Below are 23,668 nucleotides of genomic sequence, written 5' to 3'. Positions count from 1 at the left end.
GCCGGGCCATGGTGAGCGGGGACGGGGCAGCGGGCGGCGGGGACGGGGTGGGGAGGGCCCTGCCCTCCCCCCTCCCGAGGACGAAGGGGACCGGGACCGGTCCGGTCCGTCCATGCGTGGCGGGCGGGGGGGGGGGGGGTGCCAGTCTTCATTGTGTGCACATGGGCGGGGGGGTACCGAACCGGGCACGCGTGGTTGTGGGGATCCCGGTGAGCGGGGAGGAGATTGAAGGTTCCCGGTACCTGTCCGGTTCGTGCAGGCGTGGCCGAGGGGGGGTCCCGGTGCCCGTCTGTTGTGTGTGCACATGTGGGGCTCCCGGTGCGTGGGCCCGGGGGGGGACACACGGGTGGTGGACAGGGGAGTGGGTGGTGGGTACCGGTCCGGTCCGTGCACGCGTGGCTGCGAGGGGGGGTGGGTGGGGTGTCGGGGTCCCCGGTGCCGGTTGTCCCAGGACCGGCACCGGGGAGGGGAGGGGGGACACGGGACTCCAAACCTCAGCATCGGGGTGAGACCCCCGGGCGATGCCAGCTCAGCCCCGGGCCCGTTAGCGGGAGCAGAGCCGCCCCGCGTGGTGGTGGGCACCATACCGGTGGCATCGCCGTCCCACGTCACCGCCGTCCCCTTCTCCCCGGCAGACGGGAGAGGCGGTGAAGGCGCTGCTGCAGCGGCTGCAGGCACTGCAGGCCGAGCGGGCCGAGGCGTACCGGTTCTTCGAGGAGTGAGTACCAGCACCGGGGGGACGGGCACCGATGGGGATGGGACATGGGAACCGAATCCCCCATCCCAATTTTTTTTTTTTTTGTATCCTGTTGGGAAGAGGCTGCCGGGATGGAGCAGCAGCCGTCGGGGTGGCTGATGAGCTCCAGCTGGCAGGGGGGACGCCCGCGCCGGACACCTGTATCCCATTTTAGCATCTGACAGGGGATGATGGACTTCCCGGGATGCAGGCTTGCGAGTGAAAAGGAAAAAAAAAAAAAAAAAAGCCCCAAACTCCCCCAAAAAAGCAGCTGCCAATCCTGTCCCCTGCGAGGGGTGAAGCTGCCCTCTTGTAGCGACTGAGATCTGCTAAATCTGGGCAGGAAAACCCTCCGGGTGCTGCCGGCGGTGGGGTGGCAAAGGGAGCTCAGCACCGGGATGGGGACCACAGGGTGTCACCATCCCGGTGCCCCCCCCCCCCCGGGGTGTGGTGACGGTGGCTGTTCTCCCCCCACCCCCAACCTGTCCCCAGGGGCTACCGGGCGTACCTGAGCAGCGCACCCCACTATGACTTCCCACGTTACCGGCAGCTGGTGCATGAGATCACCTTGGCCTTCAGCGGCATCTCCCGGGAGGTGCTGAGCATCTCCGGGCGCCTCCGGGATGAGCTCGCCCGCCCCGACCTGGCCCAGCACCTCTCCCGCCTCCAGGAGCGGGAGCAGGAGAAGCTGCAGCTGGTGGGTACCGGGCTGGGGGTGGGGTGGGGTCCCACTGATGCCCTGGGGCTGCTTTTGGTGTTGGGGTGTCCCAGCTCTTGCTGTGTCCCCACCGCAGACGGCGCAGCTCCAGCTGGCTCGGCAGCAGGCGCAGGACCAGCCCGAGGTGGACGCCCATCAGCAGGAGGTGCGGGAGCTCAAGCACAAGTAGGTGGTGGCTCCGCTGCCATCTCCCCTCTTCCCCCATTTTGGGATGGCAGCATCTCCCTCCGGACTAGGAGCCCCTTCCCCACATTTCCCCCCTCTCCATCCCAGGGGGGGCCCAGATGGTGCCTTCAAAAGCGCTCTCGGCCGCAGCCCCGGGGAACGTTTGGCGATGCCGCCCGGCCACGGTCCCCTCGGCCTCCCCGGGCTGAGTGTTTCATAAACAGCGCGGGGAAGGCGAGGCGGCCCAGATAATACGCTCCATATGGGCTTTATTTATAGTTTCCATCCGCTCTCGTAGGCTAATTAAAACCATTGAGGCAATCAGCGAAATTCTCCAGGACCTCAAGTACGATTCAGAAGAAGTCGAGTGATGGGTGTCCCCGTGGGAACGGCTGGAGGGGGCCAGGCGGTGGAATGGGGGCCCAGCTCAGACCCCCAGCCCCCAACGCACCGTCCCCCCCTGCGCATGCCCACGCCAGCCCAGCAAGGTGGGCATCTTCCCTTCAACTCCTTTTCTTGGGCATGGGCTGGAAGGCGTGGAGAGCCCCCCCCAGGAGCAGTGGGGTCCCCCCAAATCCTGAGCATCCCTCAGCGGAGGGGTCTGGTATGGGGCTGGTTCCCCTCCCCGCCTCTGCCGGCTGCGCCGGGGCTTTGCCGAAGGAAATCCTGCAGTGCCAAGGGGCCACCTTGCCTCCATCCCCATCGGGACGGGCACTGCTTTTGCTGCCGGCTGGAGCCCCACGGGCAACAGCCCCCCTCCCCCAAACCCACATCTTGGAGATCAGCTGTGCCCCAGTCCCACGACAGCTCCCGTGCCCCACAAGTGCCCTTTTTTACGGTCATCAAAAATAAACCTGTCCCCATGGAGCGGGCCTGAGTCGTGTAGTCTAAAGGACTTGTCCCCCACCCAGTGACACCCTCTCCAGGTCCCCTGGGATGGGGTGACGAGGGACGCCGGTCCCGTTTGGCTGCCCGCTGCATCCCCGTCCCCGCGCGCTGCTGCTGCTCCGCTGACGCAGACCCCGGTGGGGTTTCAGAGGTTTATTGGCATTAAGCTTAAATCTGTTCCTAATTGACTGAAATGGAACCAAAATAAGGCTGGTTTGAATCAAAATTGGAGCAGGCACTGGGCAAACCCCAGCAGCCTCAAACCAGCCCGCGTGGCTCCCCGGGGACGGACCCCCCCCCCACCGTGCGCTCGCACATGGGTCCCTGGGGAGAAAACAGCCAAAATTGCTTCCCGGGCGGAGTGGGGGGTGCTACACTGAGGGTGGGGGGACACCCAGGAAGCCCCCACCGCCCCTTTCATCCCAGAGGCTGCTCCGGCTGGCGGGTAAGGAGTAAAGCCTCCGTGCCCCCCCCGGCCGAGCGAGGCTGGGGGGTCCCCTCGCTGCCGCGGGGTGCGAGCGGCACGGCGGGGGGCTGCGGTCCCACGGGGCCGGCGGCACGTGAGGGGCCCCCAGGGCTAGCCCGACCTGCCCCCCCCACCTCACCCCATCCCGTCCCCCGGGGCTGCGGGGCCGCACTTCGCCCCAGCCGCCTTCCTGCTCCCCCCCGGCGGGGCCGGGGTGGGCGCGGGTGGTCCCGGGTGGGCGCCGGGCGCCCCGTGTCATCCTGCCGGCGCTCGGTCCCCCGCGGGCTACAACTTATCGCCGGGAAGAACCTGCGGAGATGAGCAGAGCCCCGCGTCGCCGCCGACCGCGCGCCCCGGGGTCAGTGTCCCCCCACGTTCCCCCCCACCCCAGCATCCCTGGGGTCACCCCCTACCCCCCCCCATCCCCACCCGCCCGGGGAAAAGAAGTGCGAAAGGCTCCTTACCTACCTGGTTGCGTGTTTTGTGCGATTTCTGCAGCCACACGCGCCACTGGTCGTAGAGCTTGATGCCGAGGTTGGAGCAGCCGTAGGCGTGTTTCTTCACCCACCCGAAAAACTGCTTCAGCTCCCGCCGCAGTGTCGTGTTTTGCTCCCCCCCTTTGGGGTCACAGCCCCCCGCTGCTCGCTCTGCGGGGACAAAGGGGGTCAGCACCGCCGTGGGGAGGACACGGCTCAACCCCCTCCATCGCCACCGCGCCGTAAAGAATGGTGGGCGAGAGAAAAACGAGCGGCTTTTTGGCTTCTTGCTGGGAAAGCCGAGCTCCGAATTGGCTCCTTTGCAAGAAATCCAGGTGCCGGGCACGGAGCGGGGAAGGGCCCCCCCGGCACATCCCGTGTGCGCAGGGGAGGGGGAGCACAGCACCGGCACCCCCTCCCCACCCGCCAAACGACGGCGGCGGCGCTCACCGCTGCGTGGGGTGGAGGCGGCGGTGGGGTTGCTCCAGTCGCTCCAGATGCCGGCTTTTTTGGAACCGTAGATGCCGAAGGGATTACAGCGCACCTGGACGAAGTAGACGGTGCCGGGGCGGAGGCCGGCCAGGCGGCAGGACGTCTGGTTGCCCACATCATCCACCACCTGGGGAGGGAGGAGATGGCAGGGGACGCCCAACCGCGCCGGCGCTGCCGTCCCCTGCCGTCGGCGGGTGATGCCGACCCACCTTCCACTCCGAGCTGTCCTCCACCCGGTACTGGATCTGGTACTTGGCTTGGAAGAGGAAATCCTTGAGCGCCGGCGGGGAGCTCCAGCGCACGCTCAGCTGGTCCTCCAGGTCCCCCACCCGGCTGACGTGCACGTCCGACGGCGGGTCGGTGGTGACTGCGGGGACAGGGGGACACGGCAGGGGCTGGTGCGGCGGCACAGGCAGTGCCGCGGGGGTTAAGGAGCCGCAGATGCGGGGGAAAAAGAAAAAAAAAAAAGAAAAAAACAACCAAAAAACACAAACTCGGAGAAAACAGCCTAATTCGATTAGGAGCAATTCTGCTCACATATCGCCCATTTCCTGCTGTCCCCCCCCCCCAATGCCGCAACATCCCAAACATCCCACTGAGTGAACCCGCTGCCCGTCCCGTCCCCCCCCCCCCGGCTCCTGTGAGGTCACCGGTGTAGCGGTGACATCACGACACCATCGCTCACCCACGTCGAGGATGTCCAACATGACGACGTCGGAGACGGCCACCCCCAGCCGGTTGGACGCCTCCACCCAGATCTCGTAGGGTGTGAAGAGGGCCAAATCCTTGGGGATGTGGCAGGAGTAGGGCCCGGCCGTGTGGTACTCCTGGCACGTGTTGTCTCGGCCGTACCACCTGCGGATGGGCGCTGAGTGCCGGTACCGGCACCGCCGGGTGCCGTGGTCGGGCCGAGGATGCTCACCCATCCCGGGGGGAAACGGCCGCTCCCGGCGGGGACCGCAGCTCATTTATCTACCGCTCAACACCGCCGGCATGGCGCTGGCGAGGTGTTGGGTTACCGGTCCCGTGGCTCATCTGGTGGCTCAACCGGGGGCCGCGTGGCTTCTCCTCCCCCTCCTCCTCCCCCCCCAAGCACATACGGAGCACTCGTGGGGGCTGAGACCTGGGGAAACTCATCACATCCCCAAACAGGACTCAGCCAAGAGGCACTGTGCCCCCCCCCGTTCCCCTTTAAATCCCACACTGGCGGTTTGTTGGGTTTTTTTGTTTTGTTTTAAGAATAATAGGAATTAAGGGGGGACAGCCCCACCTGAGCTTGTACTTGAGGGTGTAGTTGGTGTGCAGGAAGGTCTCCCCCTCCGTCCCCGGCGCCCATTTGCAGGTGAGGTCCTTCATGTTTTTGGACCAGCAGGTGATGTTGACTGGTTTTTCTGGGGGTACTGGGGGGAGGAAATAAATGAATAAATGAATAAATGAGTAAGAGTCAGATGAAAAGGCGCAGCGGTGAAATGCAGCCCGGCACTGTGGTCCCACCGGCCAGAGGTTTCCAGCCCCACGGCTGCAAACGTGTGTGCTGGAGGGCTGTAGGCTCCTGCCCGCCCCTGCCTGCGCCCAGCCCCTGCCTGCACCCAGCCCCAGAGCTGTTTTCTTTCGGCAACAGCAACCCAAAAAACAAATCCAAGCTGTGTTCCCAGTTAAGCCTCTGTATTCCTAGGATGTCGCATCGTCCTTAAAATAGCCCGAGATAAAATCTTACGATTATTGATTCGGACAAGTGTAATTTTACCACGGGTTTGCCAAAAGCAGCCTTTCTGCTGCGCGCTCCTGCGAGCCGGAGGCCGCGGCTGCGGGTCGGGGCAACCGGGTGCAAACCGCGGGGAGGTTAAAATGGAGCAGCCGCGAGCAACCGTCGCGAGCCCACGGCGCGTTTTTGGCAAGAGCCGGGGTGTTAATCCCCACGGGCATCCCCGATTGCTCCCACGGTTCCGCCGGGAGCCGCGAATCTCTCCCCCCTCGCTCCGAAACGGGGCAGGACATCCCGGCACATGGCGCCGGGGCCGGGTCAAACCCGGCACGTGCAACCGCGCCGGCGCCGCCGACGTACGTCCAACGTAAAGGCAGGAGCCGGCCAAGATGCCGCCGTCTCTGCTGTGACACACCAGGTTGTCCCCCGACTGCTGCTTGGAGCCGTTGAGGTGGGCGAGGGCCACGCTGAGCGTGGTGGGGCCGAGGGCGGCGTAGGAGGCGGCGGGCAGGCGCCGGCCGTTCAGGGTCCAGTACAGGTCCTCGGCTTTCAGGTGAAAGTCCGGGCTGACCGTGCACGTGGCGACCAGCGAGGAGCCGATCAGCAGAGTGGGGTCTTGGGGGGAAATCACTGCGGGGTCTGCAGCCGGAGAAACAAAAGGAGGGGGTAAAAAAAAAAAAAAAAAAAATTATATAGCTCTATTTTAGCTCTATTTAAATGTGTTTTATATCTATTTTAGCTCTATTTAAATATATTGTATGTCTACTTTAATAGATTTTGTATCATTGTATGTCTACTTTAATAGATTTTGTATCATTGTATGTCTATATGTCTATTTTAATACTTTTTGTATCATTATATATCTATTTTAATACTTTTTGTATCATTATATATCTATTTTAATACATTTTATGTGTATTTGATTACATTTTATATCTATTTGATTACATTTAAATGTTATTATTTTATATATATATATAAATATATATATACATTTACATATTTATCACGGCTCAGCCCCTCGCAGCAGCGCTCGCCCTCCTCCGAAGCGGCGGCGGGAGCACACGAGGCGCCGGGCTCGGCCGCGCTCTCCCCGTGAGCTCTTTGGCAGAGGCGGGGGGGACGGATGGGGGGGTTCAAGCTGGGAAGCACCGACAGCCTTTGGGGAGCCTTTGCAGCGGCAGCTAGGGGTGGGGGGGGGTGGGGGGTCTCGGCGGCGCTGTGGTTTTTCCAGGGCTGGGCGGGGGCTGGGTTGTGGCTTTGTAAATTTTGCGCGACAAAAGGATTTCAAAAGCAGCTATGGAAAGTTTTTTGGGGTATTACTTTTCCCCATCGATGCCGACCGGCAGCGCCCCCCCGGGAATACGCCCCCCCGGGCCGGGCAGTGCTCCCCGGCCGAGACCGGCACTGACTGCCCACCTAACCCCCACCACGTGCCACCGGGCTCCGCCAAAACCCATCGCTCACAGCTCAGCACACGGCCTCTGCTCCGGGACACCCCCAGGATGTCCCCCCCGAGGATGTCCCCCACCGGGGAGCCCCTCCGGGCTGGCAGAGCCCCCCCGTGCTGCTTTATTTCGAGACCCTTCCACCACCGGGCTTCAAAGAAAAGGCTCCCCCCGACCCCGCTCCGGGGTTTGCCGCCTCCGTCAGCCTTATCGGCTCCATCCGCACGCGCCAGGCTAATATCCCAAATTACCTCCCGGAAAGCACCGCGACCTCTTCTCCCCTCCGACCTCCCCGGCCCCCGTCGGCTTTCAGCACCGCAATTAATGCTCCAAAATCCTCGTTACCCTGGAGATATCTTAATTAGCCGTGCCTGCCGTCGCTCCGGGAACGCTGTTGGGGTGGGGTGTAAAAGCATCGGGGTGTCAAAGCCCCCGGGGAGACGTTGGTGCCGGGTACCCCGAGCATCCCTGGGTGATGGCGCGGGTCCATCCCACCCACCCCCCAAAGCAAACCCTTCCCCGGGGAGGGGGGCTCAGCCCCCGCCTCGCCCCATCCTCCAGTGAGGCCTCCGAAAAAAAAAAAAAGCACCCCCAGCTCTGCCCACCAGCCCACCCAGCACCCGCTCCTCCATTAGCCGAGCCGGGGCCGCTCCAGCTCCGCCGATAACCGACCCGGCGCTCCGGGCCCTAATTCTCCTAAATCTTAATCTAAACAGCACCAGAAACACACACGAGCGCCGTAAACCAGACGCGTTTCCCGTCCTCTGAGCAGGACCCTCTGGAGAGGCCAATTTTATAAATTTTATTTTTATTTTTTTTTTCCCTGCAATTTTTCTTTTTCCTCCTCCAAGCAGGAGCCTCTGGAGGGGCCAATTTTATACCTATATATATATATTTCTTTCTTTCTTTCCCCCCCTCTCCCCCCCGCATTTTCTTTTTCTCCCTCCGTGCAGACACAGCGCCGAACATGTGTTTTAAAAGGGAAAAGTGTGAAGTTTTCAGATCGGAGAGGAAAGGGCCGGAGAGACGCAGGCAGCCTGTGGAATGTGCAAGTCGCAAAGAAAATACCTGCTCGGGGCTTTTATGGCTTTCCTATTAAAAAAAAAAAAAAATGCTGATCAGGTGCTAAGTAATGCTATAAAGTAAAACCACATTTCCAAGGTGTCGGGAACGTTTATGCTTTTCTTCCGAAGGGCCGGATTTCATTTTATTTTTATATCAGCGTTTTAAGGGGCTGGGAAAGAAAGGAAAAATACCCTCCGATAAGTGTCAGAGATCCCGCGGCTGAAAAAGATTTATTGAGATGGACGGGGGGGGGGGGGGAGGTAAGGAAAAAATAATCTGAATAATCGCCCTGAAGAACAAAAGGAAAGTTGAGCAGCCCTGAATTCTGCAAAAAAAATAAATTTAAAAAAAAAAAAGATGTATGGATATTTAGGGCTCTTCGAAAGCTCAAGCGGCGAGGTTTGCAGGCAGCCACGGCACCCGAAAACGCTTTATCCCCCTTTTCTACTATCTTTTTTCCCCCTTTCTCTTCTCCAACTGGCATTTCTCGTGCCCATCCCTCAGCTCGAGGAGGGATTTATAAAAAGCCCAGGCATTCCAGCCAGCGCGACCGAGCTGAACCGAGGGGAAACATTCGCTCTCTAAAAGGAGATTTGGCTTCGCCTTTCCCCAGCGCCGCACGTCGAGGGGCCGCAGGGCGAGCACTCACCCCCCGGCTGCGCCGGACCCCCATGGAGGGGAAAAAAAGTGGGGGTCCCCGGGCGGAGGGGGGGGTGAAACCAGCTGCGAGCAGCACCGGGCATCCCCTTACCGGGGTGAGCCGAAAGGTGCGGGGTCAGCCCCAACGCGGGACCGGCCACAGCCCCACATTGTTCCCAGTGGGATTAACCCCTCCGGCCCCCGGGAAGGGCACGGGGGTGGTCGCCGCTCCGCGCCGAAACCCGCCTCGATTTGGAGGCTCTCATTAGCAGCTCCTAAAGGGATTTTTTGAGCGTTTTTTTTCCTCCCTTCTCCACCTCTTCTGCAATTCCTGCCCCAATTATTGCTCTGTGACGCTTCCCCGCTAACGACACCGTATGGGACAGGGGGTACGCCACCCGGGTGGCCAGCATGCCGTGGCATCGCCGGTGGAGGGGACGCGGGAGCGGTGGCTTTTCTTGGCGGGACCCATTTGCGCGTCGGAGCGAACATCCATCGCCTTGAGAAATTCCCATCATAGGGAGGAAGCCAAACTTCCTGCTGCGGGGAGCGGGATCTCGCCTCCCCTTCGCTCGGGCCAGAGGGGAAACAACGAGGCGACGGGTGGGACGGAGGCTAATTCGGGTTTAGGGCTCTGTGGGGAAGGGGGAACCCTCCCGTGCCCCCCGTCCCCCCACCCCACAGCGAGGGGGGACCCCGATCCCCACGGGGCTGAGGCTGCCCACAGCTCAGCCCACAGGTGGCACCTCCCGGACCTGCCACTGCCGGGTGGGACCCCCAAATGGGCATCACTGCGGAGCCCCTCAGGGGTAATTTTTTTTTTTGGGGGGTGGGGGGATTCATTGTTCTCCGCGGGGGAGGGAGCTCCCTATTGTTCTGGGTGGGGAAAAGGGGATTCATTGTTCTCTGGGACGGGGGGGCACAGTTCTCCGGGGGGAAGAGGGGGTCCCCGTTGTTCTCAGCAGGAGAAGGGGGGGCTCAGAGGCTCAGGGGGTGGGAAAGGGGGGGTCATAGCTCCCGGGGGTGGGAGGGGGTCGCGTGGGGAAGGGGTTCGCTATTGTTCTCCGGACGGAGGACGGGGGTTTCCATTGTCCTGGGTGGGGAATGGAGCCGCATTGTTCTCCAGGAGGGGGGTCTGCATGGCGGGGGGGGCACAAAGAGGGGGACAGACCCTTCCCGGGGACAGGAGTCCCTTTTCTCCGTGGGGAGAGGGGGCACTCGCTGCTCCCAGGGGAGGAGGGGGTCTCTGTTGCTCTCGGGGGTGGGGGGGGACGACAAAAAAAGGTTCCTCTATTGTTCTCTGCGGGGAGAAGGGGGGGGGGGGGTCCCGGCTGGGCTGCGGGGACGGGGAGGGCGGAGGATCCCGGTTGCCTGCCGGGGGGCGGTGGGGGGGTCCCGGCTGCCCTCCGCGGGGGGGTCCCCGTTACCCTGCGATGCGCAGCCCCGAGGTGCGCCCGGCGATGCCCCCGCCGCTCCCGGGGCCGCTCCGCATCCCGGGGGGGACACGACGGCACAGCAGCCCCCCCGACACCCCCACCCACCCCCCGTTTTCACACCCCACCCCCCCACACACACACACCCCGCCCGGCCCGCAATAAACGGGGGGAGCCCCGGGGGGCTCCGCGCAGCGCCCGCCCCGGCCCCGACGGGACCCCCCGCATCGCCCCCCACCCCCCCGCGCCCACCTTGCGGGAGCCGCCCGGTACTCCCCGGTACTCACAGGCGAGCGGCTCGGCACGGAGGAGGCGGAGGCAGAGCAGGAGCAACGGGGGGAAGAGCGGCAACGGCGGCATGGCCGGCGCCGGTGCCCGTCGGTGCCCGGGAGCGGCGGAGCGTACCGGCACGTCCGGGGAAGTCCCGAGCAAGTCTGAGCAACCCCCGGTTACCAAAGCCCTAAATGCCGCCCTGGCCCCGCCCCGCCCGGCCCGGGCCCGCCCCCGGGGGGGCAGAAAGGCACCGGCCCCGGGGCCCCACCGCCCCGTTCCCGTACCGGCCCCGGTACCGACCCCCGACACGCGGTGCCCGCCCGGGCGGCTGCCGGGGCTGCCGTGTCCCCTATCCCCGCTCCCTCGCATCCCCCGGGGCCGGTGTCCCGCTCCCCCCCCCGAACCCGGCGGTAGGTGAGTAAGAGCCCCCCCGGGGCCGCCTTCCCACGGGTGACTCATGCGCGGCCTCCACGGACCCTCCCGCGCCCCCGGGGCCGCTCCCGCCGCTGCACGGGCGGCCGGGCCGGGCCCCCCCCGCAGGGTCCCTCCCCACCACCCCCATCAAAAGTGTCTTTGGGACACCAAAATCCTGTTATTGCTTTTTTTTTTTTTGGGGGGGGGGGGGGGGGGCGGTGTGAAAACGGGAACATGTTCCCATAAATCCCGATATTTTCTATTAAACGCATCATCTCTGTTTGTTTGTTTGTTTTTCCTCAAAAAAAAACTAACAAAGTTGGGACAAACACCCCAAGTGGCTCCAAGCCCCCACCGGGTTGGAGCTGTGTCTGTCCCCGGGGGTCCCAGGCAGCCCCGGTGGTGGTGGCATGTCTGGTTGTGCCACCGGCACAGCGGCAAAGCCATTGACTCGGCCATCGCGCTCCTGTCCCGGTGCCTCCTCCTGTCCCCCCGCCCGGGACTTGGTGGCACCAAGAGCTTTGCAGACCGCCAGACGGGTGGCAGAGCCCTGGGACAGCAGGTCCTGGGCATGGCAAGGCCACTGTCCCTGAGTGTGGGCTGTCCCCAGCTGCGCGTCCTTTAGGTCTGTCTGAGCCTTGGGGTGCAGATGGGGTGCAGTGGGGTGCTCCAAGAGCACCCCGTGGTGGGGGGTGCCTGGGTCGTGTTCTCCCCCCGCCCCCAGCAGAGGGGACATGGAGGGACCCGGTGGCCCTGACCCCAAGGTTGGGATGGGGCTGGGAGCCCCGAGGACGTGGGACCGCTGCCACGGCTGAGGTTTGTGGGTGACTCTGGGGGCTCAGAGCTGGGGGGGGTCGTTTCCAGCCCATGAGGACATTGTCTGGTGGCTTTCCATGTCCCTTTGCTCCCTGTCCCACCTCTGCACCCTGTATCCCCTCGGCTGCGAGGACAGGGACATCAGTCCCTGCAGGGGACAGAATGTGGGGGTACAGAGCTGGGGGTGGCAGGGGACACCTGGGTGGCCCAGGGTGCCCCTCCCAAAGGGGTGACACCATGAGCCAGCCTGTGCCCCATGGCACCGGGGGGGTGGCTGAGCCCCGTGGCTATGTGAGGACAGGGGGGACACTGGGTGGGAATCACTGCGGGGCTCCGAGGGGTTGGGCACTGGCTGAAGGGACTGCACGGATTAGAAAATAAAATAAAATAAAAAAAAAGAGAGCGGGAGGGAGACAAAACAATGCCTTTTCCCATCGTCCTGTTTTTTGGAAGCTTCTGAACTGTTTTTGTTGAAATTTCCCAAAAATGTCAGGCTCCGGGAGCCACCCAGCCTGAGAAACTTCAGCCCCAGCGTCCGCAGTCTGGCCGAGTGAATCACGGCCGCCCCGGGGGCTGGCGGCCGCCCGCGCTCCCGACCCAGCGCCCGGGGCTGTCCCCCCCCGGGAAACCACCCTGGGGTGGGGGCTGGTGGTGGGGGCTGGGGAGGGGGACAGAGAAACCATCACCCTGGAGCCGGAGTCGGGACCAGCGGCTGCCCTGGTTGCCCACCTGCGCTCAGTAAAGCCCCTCGGCTTCCCCCCGGAGCCCACGATAAAGCGGGATTTACGCAGTTCTTTTGGGAAGAAGAGATGGGTGGGCTATGGGGGGGGTGTGACACCCCCGTCCTGGCACTGGCAGAGGGGACATGGCCGGCTCTGGCAAAGGCATCATCAAAAGGTGGCTTGAGGTGTTGCTGGGGGGTCAGGAGGAAGGTGGGGGGGACAGTGGCATCGGGAAGAGCAGGGAGCATTGGTCCCCACTGGTGTCACTTGGGACATTCCCGGGGTGTCACCCCAGGTGGCTCGGGGACATTCGCCCTCCCTGACCCATGGCAGCATCTGGACCTGATTCTGTGGGCTGGGGACAGGGTGGGGGGGACAGAGCCAGCCCTGCGCGAGCCCCGCCGTGCCTGTGGTCCCCAAACCCGGGCAGTGCTGGGGTGGTGTCAGGATGCGGCTGGCGGCAGTGCCGGGGAGCAGCCGGCGATGACAGAGCCGCTCTCCCGCTCTCTGAGTCAGCGCGTCGGTCGCAGCAGATGCGGTCAGCGCTGCCCTTTGACAGTGACCTTTAAAGGGCTGTTCCCTCCTGCCCACGAGCCGCAGCGCTCACGGCCACCGGCCACCGGCCGGGTTCCCGCAGGCAGCCGGGGAGGCAGGATCTGGCCCGGCAGCCCCCTCTGACCCCCGGACTGGGCTGTTGGCGTCAGCGTGGTGGTCCCCCGGGGCTGGTGCGGTCCAGCTGCCCCCCCCCCCCGGCATGGCTCCGTTCCCAGGGCCTCTTTGCCCTGTTGCGGTGCAGGATTTGGCCGCGGGGCCCAGCTCCGCAGCAGCGCAGCCCCATGCTCCCTGCTCTGCCCCGGGCAGGATGCGGCAACCCCCCCCACCCCGGATGGATCGAGGACCCCCGGGGTGGCCCTGGTGACATCCCCAAACCCGGGCTGAGCATCCTCGGTCTGGCTTCCCACCAGCCATCACCTTCCTGCCAGCCCTCCGTCATGTGTCACCGGGGCCGGGCCCAGCACATCTACCCTGAATTAATCTAATTACTTGATTTCCCAGCCAGAGCTCGCTCCATAAAGTCCTTGGACAGAGACAGCATCTGGCTCAAGGGCCAGGGTGTAAAAAACAAACAACAAAAAAAACCCCAAACCCCAGAAAAAGCAGGAGGAGAGGCGCAGCGGAGCTGCCTCTGACTGCCTGCATCCTTTTAAAGTGACCTGGGGGAAAAATAAAGAGGCTAGAAATGCAAAGAATCCAGCAGTCAGAGTTTTCTTTATATTCCTCTCAGTCACATTTCCACATCCATGGGTAATTTATAACCCGCTTAACCCTTTCCCTGCCATCCCCCCCCCCCCCCCCGCCGCAACCCCTTCACTCAAGAGCATCCTCGCAGCGGGCGGCCGCACCTTCCCGCCTCTGTTTGCTTTGGGAAGCACAAAAAGTCCCGCGACGGAGTTTGCTGATCTCTAGAGGGGAGGAAAAAATGCGGTTGATATCAAAGGGGTGCTTGAGCACGAGGGATGGGCTCTGCGGGGTAGGGACATGGGGTGACGGGTCCCCCGGCTATGGGGGAGACCGTGGGGACACCCCAGCCAGCGTGGGGGGAACCCGCGGCTTCACGAAAGGCTTCGGAAAAAAATTAAAAAAAGTAGGTCAGTAGTGATAAATGCAAAAGGCATCGAGTGTTTCTGGAGAGGGGAGGAGGGAGGGCAGTAAATATTTGCCAACTTGAATATTATTGCCTGGGAAAGGGTTTTTTTTTCCTATTAAAAGGTGAGTGGATGGAGCACGGGCCGGTGCCAGGCGTGGTGTGGGCAGGTGCGGCGGGAGCGTTGCCCACCGGCCGCTCAGCCCACGGCACGGTGCTCCCGGCGCTCCTGGCACTCAATCCGGTGGGTTTCGGTCCCTCTGGGGTTTGGGGCTTTGGCTCTGCCCCTCCCGGCGGATGGAAACCTCACCTGCGGCGCGGCGCCATGATTTACGGTGACAGCCCCCAATCTATCCCATTTACTTGGCCATTAGTCACCAGTGCCGGACACGAAGCCGAGGGGCTGGACGGGCTCCAGGAGGGGGAAGGGGGGAGCGGAGCCGACCTGGCAGCCCCGCCAGCCCGGCCGGAGCACATTTTCTCCCGGCCCTGGTTTGATTAACAAGATGAATAAGCTGGCGGAGCGCAGCGGGGCGAGGAGGGGCCCCACTCCCTGCTCCCGGGTGGGGGGGGGCACAGGGCTGCGCTCCTCCAACCGTCCCCAAGGGGATCCGGCCGCCCCCACTCTTCTCCCTCTGCCCCAGGGCATGGAGCACCCCTCAACCCTGAGCTGGGACCGGGAGAAGCCCCCCTTCCCCACGCCGGGGTCCTGCCATGTGTTCCCCATTAGGGCTGGAGGTTAGCGAAGCCCCCAGCCCTCCTCCTCCTCCTCCTCCTCCCCCCGGGCCCGCTTTGGGGTGCTGCCATAAATAAGGCTAACGGGCAGGGCAGCGCGAGGCGGCGCACGGGGCCAAGCCTGTGCCTTTTATGTCTTTTAAACCCTGGGAAATCAAAGCTGTAAATCTGGGGTGTCAGGGAGAGCCCAGCGCCCCGGCTGGGAAGGGGCCCCGCGGAGCGAGGGTGCGGGTGGGGTGCAGGGAGGTGACATGGGAGGCCCTAAGGCCATGGAGGGTGGCACGGCTGGGTTTAACGCCGGCTGGGGACAAAGGGCTCGTCCCCTCCTAGGGGGGACGGTCCCTGTGGGGTTGCTGGCCTGGGGGGCAGTGAGGCTCCGGTGCTGCTGCTCGCTGGTGCCGATGGGCCCCCAGTGCCAGGGCCAGTCTCTGTGTGCCACCAGTGCCAACGTGCTCCCTGGTCCCCATGTGCCCCCCCCCCCCAGTTCCCCTGCTCTCCCCACTCCCTCTGTGCTGCTGGTGTCAGTGGGGCTCCCTCCGTCCCTCTGCATCCCCAGTCCCTACTGTGCCCCTTTGATCCCTGTGCATCCCCTGGTGCCCCTGCATCCCCGGTGTCCCCCAATCTCCCTGCGTCCCCCAATGTCCCCCTACATCCCCCAGTCTCTCTACACCTTCTGGTCCCTGTGCATCTCCTGGTTTCTGTGCACGTCTCCATGCCTGGGCACCCCCCTCTGCTCCTGCATCCCCTGGTACCCCTGCAGCCCCCAGTGCCCGAGCATCCCCTGGTACCCAGCCCCCCCCATCCTCCTGCATCCCCTGGTACCCCTGCAGCCCCCAGTGCCCGAGCATCCCCTGGTACCCAGCCCCCCCCATCCTCCTGCATCCCCTGGTACCCCTGCAGCCCCCAGTGCCCGAGCATCCCCTGGTACCCAGCCCCCCCCCATCCTCCTGCATCTCCTGGTACCCCTGCATCCCCCAGTGCCCGAGCATCCCCTGGTCCCCAGCCCCCCCCCATCCTCCTGCATCCCCTGGTACCCCTGCATCCCACAGTGCCCGAGCATCCCCTGGTCCCCAGGCCTCCCCCCTCCTCCCGCATCCCGAGGTACCCCCGCCCCCCCCTGTTCCCGTGCACCCCCCGCCTCGGTCCTCCCGCCCCATCCCCGCTCCGCGCTGCGCGCCGCTGCCGCTGGCGGGGGGGCTACCGCTGCCGGTACCGGCGGAGCTGCGGCAGGCTGCGGCGGCTCCCCCCGCCCCCGGCTCCCCCCGCCCGGCGCACGGCGCGTCACGGCGGGGCCGGCAGCGGCGGCGGCGGCGGCGGCGGCGGCAGCGGCGGCGGTGGGTGCGCTCCGCTCCGCGCCGCTCCGCGCCCCGCGCCCGCCATGGCGGTCCGCCGCCACCGGGCCCCGCTCGCCCTCGGCCTGGCCCTGGCAGCCGCCGTCGCCGTCGCCGCCGCCACCGACCCCTTCTCGCCGCAGCTGGGAGACACCGCCGGTTGCCGCGGGCAGTGCGGCCGCAGCCTGCCGCGCCGGGCCGCCGCCGTGAGTCCCGCCGGGCACCGGGGGCACCGGGCGGGCACCGGGGGCGGGAGGAGCATCGGGAGCAGCGTGGGGAACTGGGAGCAGCGGGGGGAACTGGGAGCAGCAGGGGTACCGGGAGCACCGGGAGCATCGCGGGGGGCCGGGAGCATCAGTTGCATCAGGGGCACCGGGAGCATCACAGGGGACCGGGAGCATCACGGGGGACTGGGAGCACTGGGGGCACCAGCCCACCCTGCACGGGCATCGCTGCCGCACAGCCCCCCACCGGCCCACCCCCACACAGAGCACTGAGGGGGTACCGGGAGCTCCATGGGGGGGGCACCGGGGGAGCGCCGGTGGTCTCCTCCAATACGGCTTTGGGGGGCCCCCAGTGATGGCATCACAGCCCCCTCCCCCCCCCCATTTGGGGTGCCCGCAGCGGTTTCACCCATCCCAGCTTTGGGGTGCCCCCCCGGGTCTCACTCACCCATGCCAGGTTTGGGGTGCCCTCGGTGGTGGCAGCCACCCCAGGTTGGGGGTGCCACTGGTGAGGCCCAGTCCTCCCCCCCAGCTGCCCTCCCACACCCCATGGCGTGGCAGAGCCGCCCCCGGTGGCACAGGGCCAGTGGGGCTGGGGACAGCCGGGGCGAGCGGGTGACACCGTGGTGTCGGGGTGGGCCAGCACAGAGCCACAGCAGCGTGGACTGCGATGGAGCCCAGTGCCGGCTGCTGGACCCGGAGCATCACGGAAAGCCCCGGATCAGAGCTGCCGTAGCCGTGCTGTGCCGTGGGCCATGTGGGTGGTACCCAGGACCGTCCCCAAGCCCCTACGGTGACAGGGCCATAACTAGGCCAGCACCTTGGCAGGAGCCCACGCAGCCCCCGCTGCCGGGGATGGGCATGGAGTTATTTTCCCATCTGGGCTGGAGCTGCCTCCCTGCCAGCCCCCAGCCCTGCCCACACTCTGGACCCCCGCGGGGGGGGGCACCCGCTTCCTCCGAGCCTGGGGTTGCTGATGGGACACAGTGACACCCGCGTGCATCCTCCCAGCATGTTCCCAGCCCCCCCAGTGCATGAACACCCCCCCATACACACAACCCCCCAGCAGCGCCCACCTCCTGCCAGCCCGTGCCGGGGCCCAGCCAGCACCAAGCGCCCCGACAGAGATGGGGGGACCTGCCCCGTCCTCGATGGGGATGGGGCCACGTGCAAACTCCACCATCGGGTGCAAACTGGGGGGCGAAGGCAGCACTCCCTCCAGCAGGGATGCCATCAGCCCGAGTTCGGGGTGCCATCACGGCTGTGGTCCTGCGGGAGGACGGCGGTGCCCACTGCCCCCAGGCTGGGTGCGGTGGGGGGGCCGCGGTGGGGGTCCGGCATAGCCATCAGGCTGAGCTTGGTGCCAGCTCCGTGCTCTCCTCCTCCTCCTCCCTGCAGGATGCTGTTCTCAACGCCTGTTACCGGGGCTGCCGGCTGTTCTCCATCTGTCACTTTGTGGATGCGAGCGCTGAGCTGAACACAACCAGAGCCGAGTGTGAAGCAGGTGAGAAGACGGCGCCCTAGTGGCCCCTGCACCCCAAACACCGTCCCGAGGGGTCCCCCACGTACCCCCGGCACCATCGCCACCATCCTGCCTCCCCTCAGCCCCACGCTGTGCCCCAGACCCTGCTGCAAACCAAGCAGGGAGCAGATTTACACCCACTGGGTGTAAAGCAGGAGGGGTAGGGATGTCCTGGGGATGTGGGGCTCATCAGGGGCACTGAGCACCCCCTAATCCTGATGCACCCCCCCCCCCCCTCCTGCCTCGCAGCGTGCGCCGAAGCCTACAGCAACGCAGAGGAGCAGTTTGGGTGCGTGACGGGGTGCCGCAAGCAGCTGCCCGAGGTGGAGAGCAGGAAGGAGAAGGTGAGGGGCTGTGGAGGTGGGGGAGCCCCTGTCCCCCCCTTAACCCAGCCAGCCTGTCCCTGGTGCCACCAGCCATGGCTCTGCCCTGTCCCTGCGTCTGTCTCCTTCTCCAAAGTGTCTGTGGGCAAGGAGGTGACAGGGGCTGGATGTGCCCCCCCCGAGGGCACTGTGGCTGCTCCATCCCTGTGCTGTCACCCCGTGGGACTGCCGGGGACTGGCCAGGGAAGGCATTCACCTCCGCAAGGAGCCTAGAGCCATGGGGATGTTCTCAGGGTGGCTTCTCCGGCCACTTCAGCCCTTGCGTGACCCCCAGTGTGGGGACATGGGGTGTCTCAGTCACCCTGGGCATGGCAGGGACCAAAGTTTGTCCCGCTGCGGGGCAGAGCAGGCAACGCTGATGCGATGGAGGCCACTGCCACACTGCTGAGCCCACCAACCACACTCTGCCTGGGACCCCACGGGGGGACACTGGGACATGGTGGCTTGGCTCTCAGTCCCGCTTTAGGACAGACCCCCTCCCTCCCATGGGAGCTCGGCCTGGTGCCTCCTCTGCCAGGGGATGGAGGCTACAGCACCCCATCCATCCCTCCATCCTTCCATCCCTCCATCCTTCCATCCCTCCATCCACCCACCCCTCCATCCATCGATCCATCGATCATGCATCCCTCCATCCCTACATCTATCATCCATCCCTCACTCCCTCCCTCCCTCTTTCTCTCCCTCCCTCCCTCCATCATCCCTCCATCCATCCCTCCCTCCATCGCTTCATCCCTCCCTCCATCCCTCCATCCATCCCTTCATCCTCCCCTCCATCCATCCCTCCATCCTCCCCTCCATCCATCCCTCCGTCCATCTCTCCTCCATCTATCCATCATCCCTCCCTCCCTCCCTCCCTCCCAGCACAGGCACCCAGCCCCATCCCTCCCTCGCTCCCTCCCGGCCGCCCCCACCCGCAGCCTCGTGGCTCGGTGAGCCCCGGCCCCGGCCCCCGGCTGCCCTCGGCGCTTTCCCGGGGCGGACTGGGACCGGCCGTGCTGCCCGCACGCTCCCACCGCCCGGCGAGCCCCGCGCTGCAGGACGCCTGCCGCACCGTGCCTTATCTTATGTCCCCTGTGGTACGCGCCCCTGCGGACGGGGGCTCCGGGCGTGCTGGGGGGACACGAGCCCACCGCCGGCCCGTCGCGCTGCTTCGTCCAAAGCGCGAAAGGCAGATTAACTGGGCTCGACCCGGTCTGCCGTGGGTTCGGGCCAGGCAGGGCCATTACCGAATGAGAGGTTCTGACCAGTGATTCCCCCAGTTTCGATCTGTCATCCTTCCCAGCAGTTACCAACGCTTTTTCCTCCTACATTTAGTTAATTTAGCTTTTGCCCAATTAATTAAATTCGGCTTTGGCCCAGGGTAGAGGCTTTTGGCTTGGTACACGTGCGGACAAAGACGAATTTGTGCTGTAGAAAGCTGCGGCTCCTTCGAAAAACCGCTCCGCAGCCTGTTTTTAAGAGCTGCCCGGTGTCTGATCCCATTTCCCAGCCCCTCTCCGAGGTCGGGGATGAGCATCGGGGGGCGACCGGCCGACGGGAAGGGCTGTCACCCCCTTCACCCACCCAAAGCGTTTTTCCTTCGGGTTCCCAGACAGGCAGGCAAAGCAGATTTAGCATAATAATTAGATACAGAATCTGACCTATTTATTTCCTGTTTGCTGGTTTGACCGTGCAAGGGGCTGTCGGAAAATGTTCGAAGCCAGTGGCAGGGAGCAGCCAAGCGGATTCCAGCAGGGATGCTTTAAAAATAACAAACCGCCGCGACGGCCAAGAATCCAGGGCACGGAAAGGCTGCCAGGAGAGAAACGCCCTCGGCATCTCGGCCGCTCCGCTCCTATTGTTTAAAGCGCTGGTGCGAGCGCGGGACTGCCGAGGGGCCGGGTGCTGGCCCTGGGGCTGGGTGCTGGTGGCCCTGGGGCTGGGTGATGGCCCTGGGGACCACAGCCCTGGGCTGGACCACGGGTCCTGCACATCCCCGGCGCTGGGAGAAGCAGCGTGAGCCCCAGATCTGAACACCCGGCTCAACCCCGGCCACATCCTCCGGGCGGGATGTTGTCCGCCAGGGTGGGTGGGTGACAAGGGGACAGCGGTGACACGATGCCCCTGCTCCTTTGCAGAGCCCGGAGCTGAAGATGCCGTCGTTCTCCATGTTCGATTTGGTCTCCACCTTCTGCAATGACATCGTCAGCTCTGCCCAGAGCTTCATCTCCTCCACCTGGACCTTCTACCTGCAGGCGGACGATGGCAAAGTGGTGGTGTTTCAGGTGGGGGTGTCCCGCGTCCCCTCTCTCTGCTGGGTGCCGAGAAGGGGGGGACCCTCTTGCTCACCGCTTTCTCCTTCTTTCCCTGCCGACCCGCCAGTCCCAGCCTGAGGTGGAGTATCCAGTACCGGAGGCTCAGGAGACCCGGCGGGAGCAGCCGGGACCGGGGTCCAGCCCCCGCGTCTCCCAGCCCCACGCAGGTGTGGGGGGGTCTGGGCTGCCAGCGGGGAGGGGGGGTCCGGGCGCCTCCGAGCCCTCCTGGCTCTCATCCGATTTCTCCAGAGCTAAACACATTACCCGCTTCTCGGGTCTGGTTAGCTTCCCACACCCCGCACCCACGCAGAGGGGGTGAGTCCGGACTCGGGACCTGCTCCAAGAAGCTGCTGGGGACCCTCCGCCCCCCCACCCCCTTCCAGTGGGGAGAGGGTCCCCGTGGGGTTAGGGGACCACCCGGCACCCCATGACGTGCTGGCAAGGGGGACGGGGAGCGCGGCGGCCATGCCCAGGGTGGGTGCCCGGGCTCAGCATCGCCTCTCCCCCGCCAGGCCCCCGGGTGAGGGGGGAGAAGCCCCCCGTGAAGGAGCCGCGGGGCAAAGCCAAGGCACAGCACCCGGACCCCCCGCAGCCGGAGCACGACTTCCTTGGCTGCATGTCCAAGTAGGTGCAGCAGAACTGTGCGGGGACCCCGGCGGGGGGACATGGCCCTGCTGGACATGCCAGAGCCGATGCTTCCCCCACCCTCCCCAAAATTCCCACCCCGTGCCCTGCTATAAACTCCTCCTCTTTCTTTGGCGGGGGGCGGTGGGGTGTTACAGGCGCTCGGGTCTTCCTCGCTGGATCCTGGCCGCCTGCCTCTTCCTCTCCATCATGGTGATGCTGTGGCTGAGCTGTGCCAGTTTGGTGACCGCCCCCGAACAGCACGTCAAGACCCAGGTACGGGGCGAGCGGTGCTCAGCGTGGTCTGGGGGGAGTCCTACAGGAGTCCCCGACACCCTGTGTCTCCCCGTCACGGCTGGGTGAGCCTCCTGGGGCTGAGATGTGGCCACACAGTGTTTGTGGTCCCCAGCCACCACGCTGGGCTCGCTGGCACGTCCACGCCGTGCGGTACGTCCCCAGCCAGCCCTGCTGTGTTCCTGGTCTAGGGACAAGGGGGTCCTGTCCCCTGCTCTGGGGCTACACGATCCCCTCTGCCTTTCTTCCAGCCTCTGAGCATCAACGGCGACAAGGAGTACCTGGAGGACATGGACGGCCCCGGCACCTTCCCCCTGCCGCCCGTCATCGCTGTCACCCTGTGTCCCACACACGGTGGCGAGGACGCGGGGCCGCTGCCCCTCAAAGTCGACTTGGACAAGACCGTCCTGTAGCGCTCCCGCCCCTTCCCGTCACCTCCATGCCACCTCCCCGTCACCGACCCCACAGCATCGTCCCCGGTCCCGCTCCGCTGCCCCTCTGGCTGCCCCACGTCCCCAGCTCCCGGAGGGGCATCTCCGGCTCTGGCACGGGAGGGACCGGGGGTGCGATCTGGCTCAGTCCCGCTCTCCTCCCCAGGGATGGCCGCTGCGGAGGAGGCTCCCAGGAGCCAGGCAGCGGCTTTGCCTCCTCCGTAGACGTGCTGGGATCCTGGTTTCCAGTGCTGCAGAGCCAAGAGAGGAGCTGCCAGAGCGGGGAGGCCGGGGGGAGCCCGTCCTCATAGCGGGGCGGTCTGCCTCCTCCCGACCGGAGCCCCCGGGGCCCCGCAGCCCTCCGGGCATGGGTCCAGCGCTGGGCAGGAGGGAGCCGGCTGCGGTGGGGGATGGAGAGTGTCTGCAACGTTCTGGGCTTTGGCTCGGCACATCCCCGGCCTCCCACCTTGGGCTGAGCCTCCAAGGCGCCGTCTCCGGCCCTGGGAACTCCCTTCCGCCGGCCGGAGCCGATTGCCTTGGGGAGCCGAAACGTGGCGAATGGATTTGGCGTTGGCAGCCAGAGAGAGGAGCGGATCTCGCCGCCTCCGTGCCCACGCGGGGACCCAGCCGGCCCCTTCCCAGAGCTGCGGAGGGGCCCCGGCATGGCTCTGTCCCCTCCCTGCTCCGTGATGCCTTTTGGGACGGCCGGTCCTGATGCCAACAGGTTGGGACTGGGACCAAGCAGGGGACGAGGCAGCGATTCCCCACCTTGTGCTCCTGCCTTCTGTCCGAGCTCGGCCAGGAGGTGGGAGCTGCTGGGATGCCTTCGTCCTGGGCTCAGCACCCCTGCCCGATGCCGGGAGCAGCTCAGCCTGTGGGGCTGTAGCTGATGGCAGGACCTGGTGGCAGCTCAGCCTCCGGGTCCTCCGGCTCACAGCGCTGCCCTGGGAGCGGGGGGACAGCCCTGGGGTCTCCCAGCCAAGCAGGGACCCCCTCGGCTCGCCCCGGCGCAGCCCCTCGGCGTGGAGGGGTCCCCTCCCTCCCCGTGCTCTGCAGGGCTCCGCTCCTGCGTGAGCTGGGAGAATCTCCCCCTCTCCCCATCGTTCTCCATCACTTGACTTTGTGCGTCGTTTTGTGGTTTGAGTTTCACCGGCATGTGGTTCCTCGGTCCCCAGCACCCCGCTGGGCACCCCTGCGCTCGGGAGGGACGGCTCGGCAGCGGCGGTCCCTTCCATCCTCAAGTCCACCTAACACTTCTGTACAGATTAACTTATTACCCGCGACTCCCCACCCTTGGGTTTTTAGGCTCTTTCCTTGTGCCGGCCGCTCCCCGGCACTGAGCGGTCTCGGGGGGCCATGGCGTGGTGGGGCAGGGGGCTCCCATCCCCATCCCCACCAGTTTTGTGCTGCTCCATATCACTTTCACCCCGGCAACATATCTGAGTTTGGGGAACTGGGTTTGGGGGGGTGCAAAGGGGGGGGGGGTCTCGTGTCCGTTTTGGGGTACACTTTTCATTGTCGCTTTTTGGCCGCTTGGCTCGGTGTAAAGCTCGGTGGAGTCTGTGGTGTCGTCGTGGCCCTGTGGCTCTCCCCGTCCCCGGGGTGAAACCGCACCGGGCTGTGAGCTCGGGGGAGAGGGCGGCCAAGGAGCCCCCCCCCACCACCCGCTTTGCCTCCAAAGGGCAAACCCAGCCCCAGGCTGGCTGGGTGGAACGGGCAGAGGGAAAAT

The 23,668-nt window shown here is 65.1% G+C and overlaps 3 protein-coding genes across 4 annotated transcripts; 2 read left to right on the top strand and 1 right to left on the bottom strand.

The window, feature by feature from the left end:
* Window positions 1-4: 4 nt before the first annotated feature.
* REX1BD (required for excision 1-B domain containing) lies at window positions 5-2,057 on the top strand. The gene is made up of 5 exons (XM_082495433.1): window positions 5-11; window positions 636-718; window positions 1,229-1,433; window positions 1,531-1,619; window positions 1,918-2,057. The coding sequence occupies exons 1-5, from the start codon at window positions 9-11 to the stop codon at window positions 1,988-1,990; spliced, it is 453 nt and encodes a 150-aa protein (XP_082351559.1). The 5' UTR covers window positions 5-8; the 3' UTR covers window positions 1,991-2,057.
* A 1,097-nt stretch (window positions 2,058-3,154) lies between these two features.
* Window positions 3,155-10,696, bottom strand: CRLF1 (cytokine receptor like factor 1). 2 transcript variants are annotated; one of them, XM_082495432.1, is made up of 8 exons: window positions 10,519-10,696; window positions 6,007-6,285; window positions 5,212-5,341; window positions 4,627-4,796; window positions 4,151-4,308; window positions 3,900-4,068; window positions 3,438-3,620; window positions 3,155-3,282 (listed from the first exon to the last, which is right to left on the bottom strand). In XM_082495432.1, the coding sequence occupies exons 1-8, from the start codon at window positions 10,589-10,591 to the stop codon at window positions 3,266-3,268; spliced, it is 1,179 nt and encodes a 392-aa protein (XP_082351558.1). In that variant the 5' UTR covers window positions 10,592-10,696; the 3' UTR covers window positions 3,155-3,265. The 2 variants fall into 2 exon arrangements, with proteins under 2 accessions (XP_082351558.1, XP_082351557.1); XM_082495431.1 differs by having other exon boundaries at window positions 3,156-3,282; window positions 3,442-3,620.
* Window positions 10,697-16,214: 5,518 nt separating this feature from the next.
* Window positions 16,215-22,139, top strand: TMEM59L (transmembrane protein 59 like; the record flags this gene model as incomplete). The annotated part of the gene is made up of 8 exons (XM_082495577.1): window positions 16,215-16,373; window positions 17,790-17,895; window positions 18,163-18,257; window positions 20,414-20,560; window positions 20,658-20,757; window positions 21,103-21,214; window positions 21,373-21,490; window positions 21,760-22,139. 8 exons carry the CDS (start codon window positions 16,215-16,217, stop codon window positions 21,919-21,921), a joined length of 999 nt encoding a protein of 332 aa, XP_082351703.1. The 3' UTR covers window positions 21,922-22,139.
* Between the last annotated feature and the right edge of the window lie 1,529 nt (window positions 22,140-23,668).

Source organism: Vanellus vanellus, assembly GCF_965231255.1.
Source record: "Vanellus vanellus genome assembly, chromosome: 25".
In the NCBI taxonomy this organism is placed as follows: Eukaryota; Metazoa; Chordata; class Aves; order Charadriiformes; family Charadriidae; genus Vanellus; species Vanellus vanellus.
The sequence above is the reverse complement of the archived record's forward strand: the minus strand, read 5'-3'. Positions and strand labels throughout refer to the sequence as shown.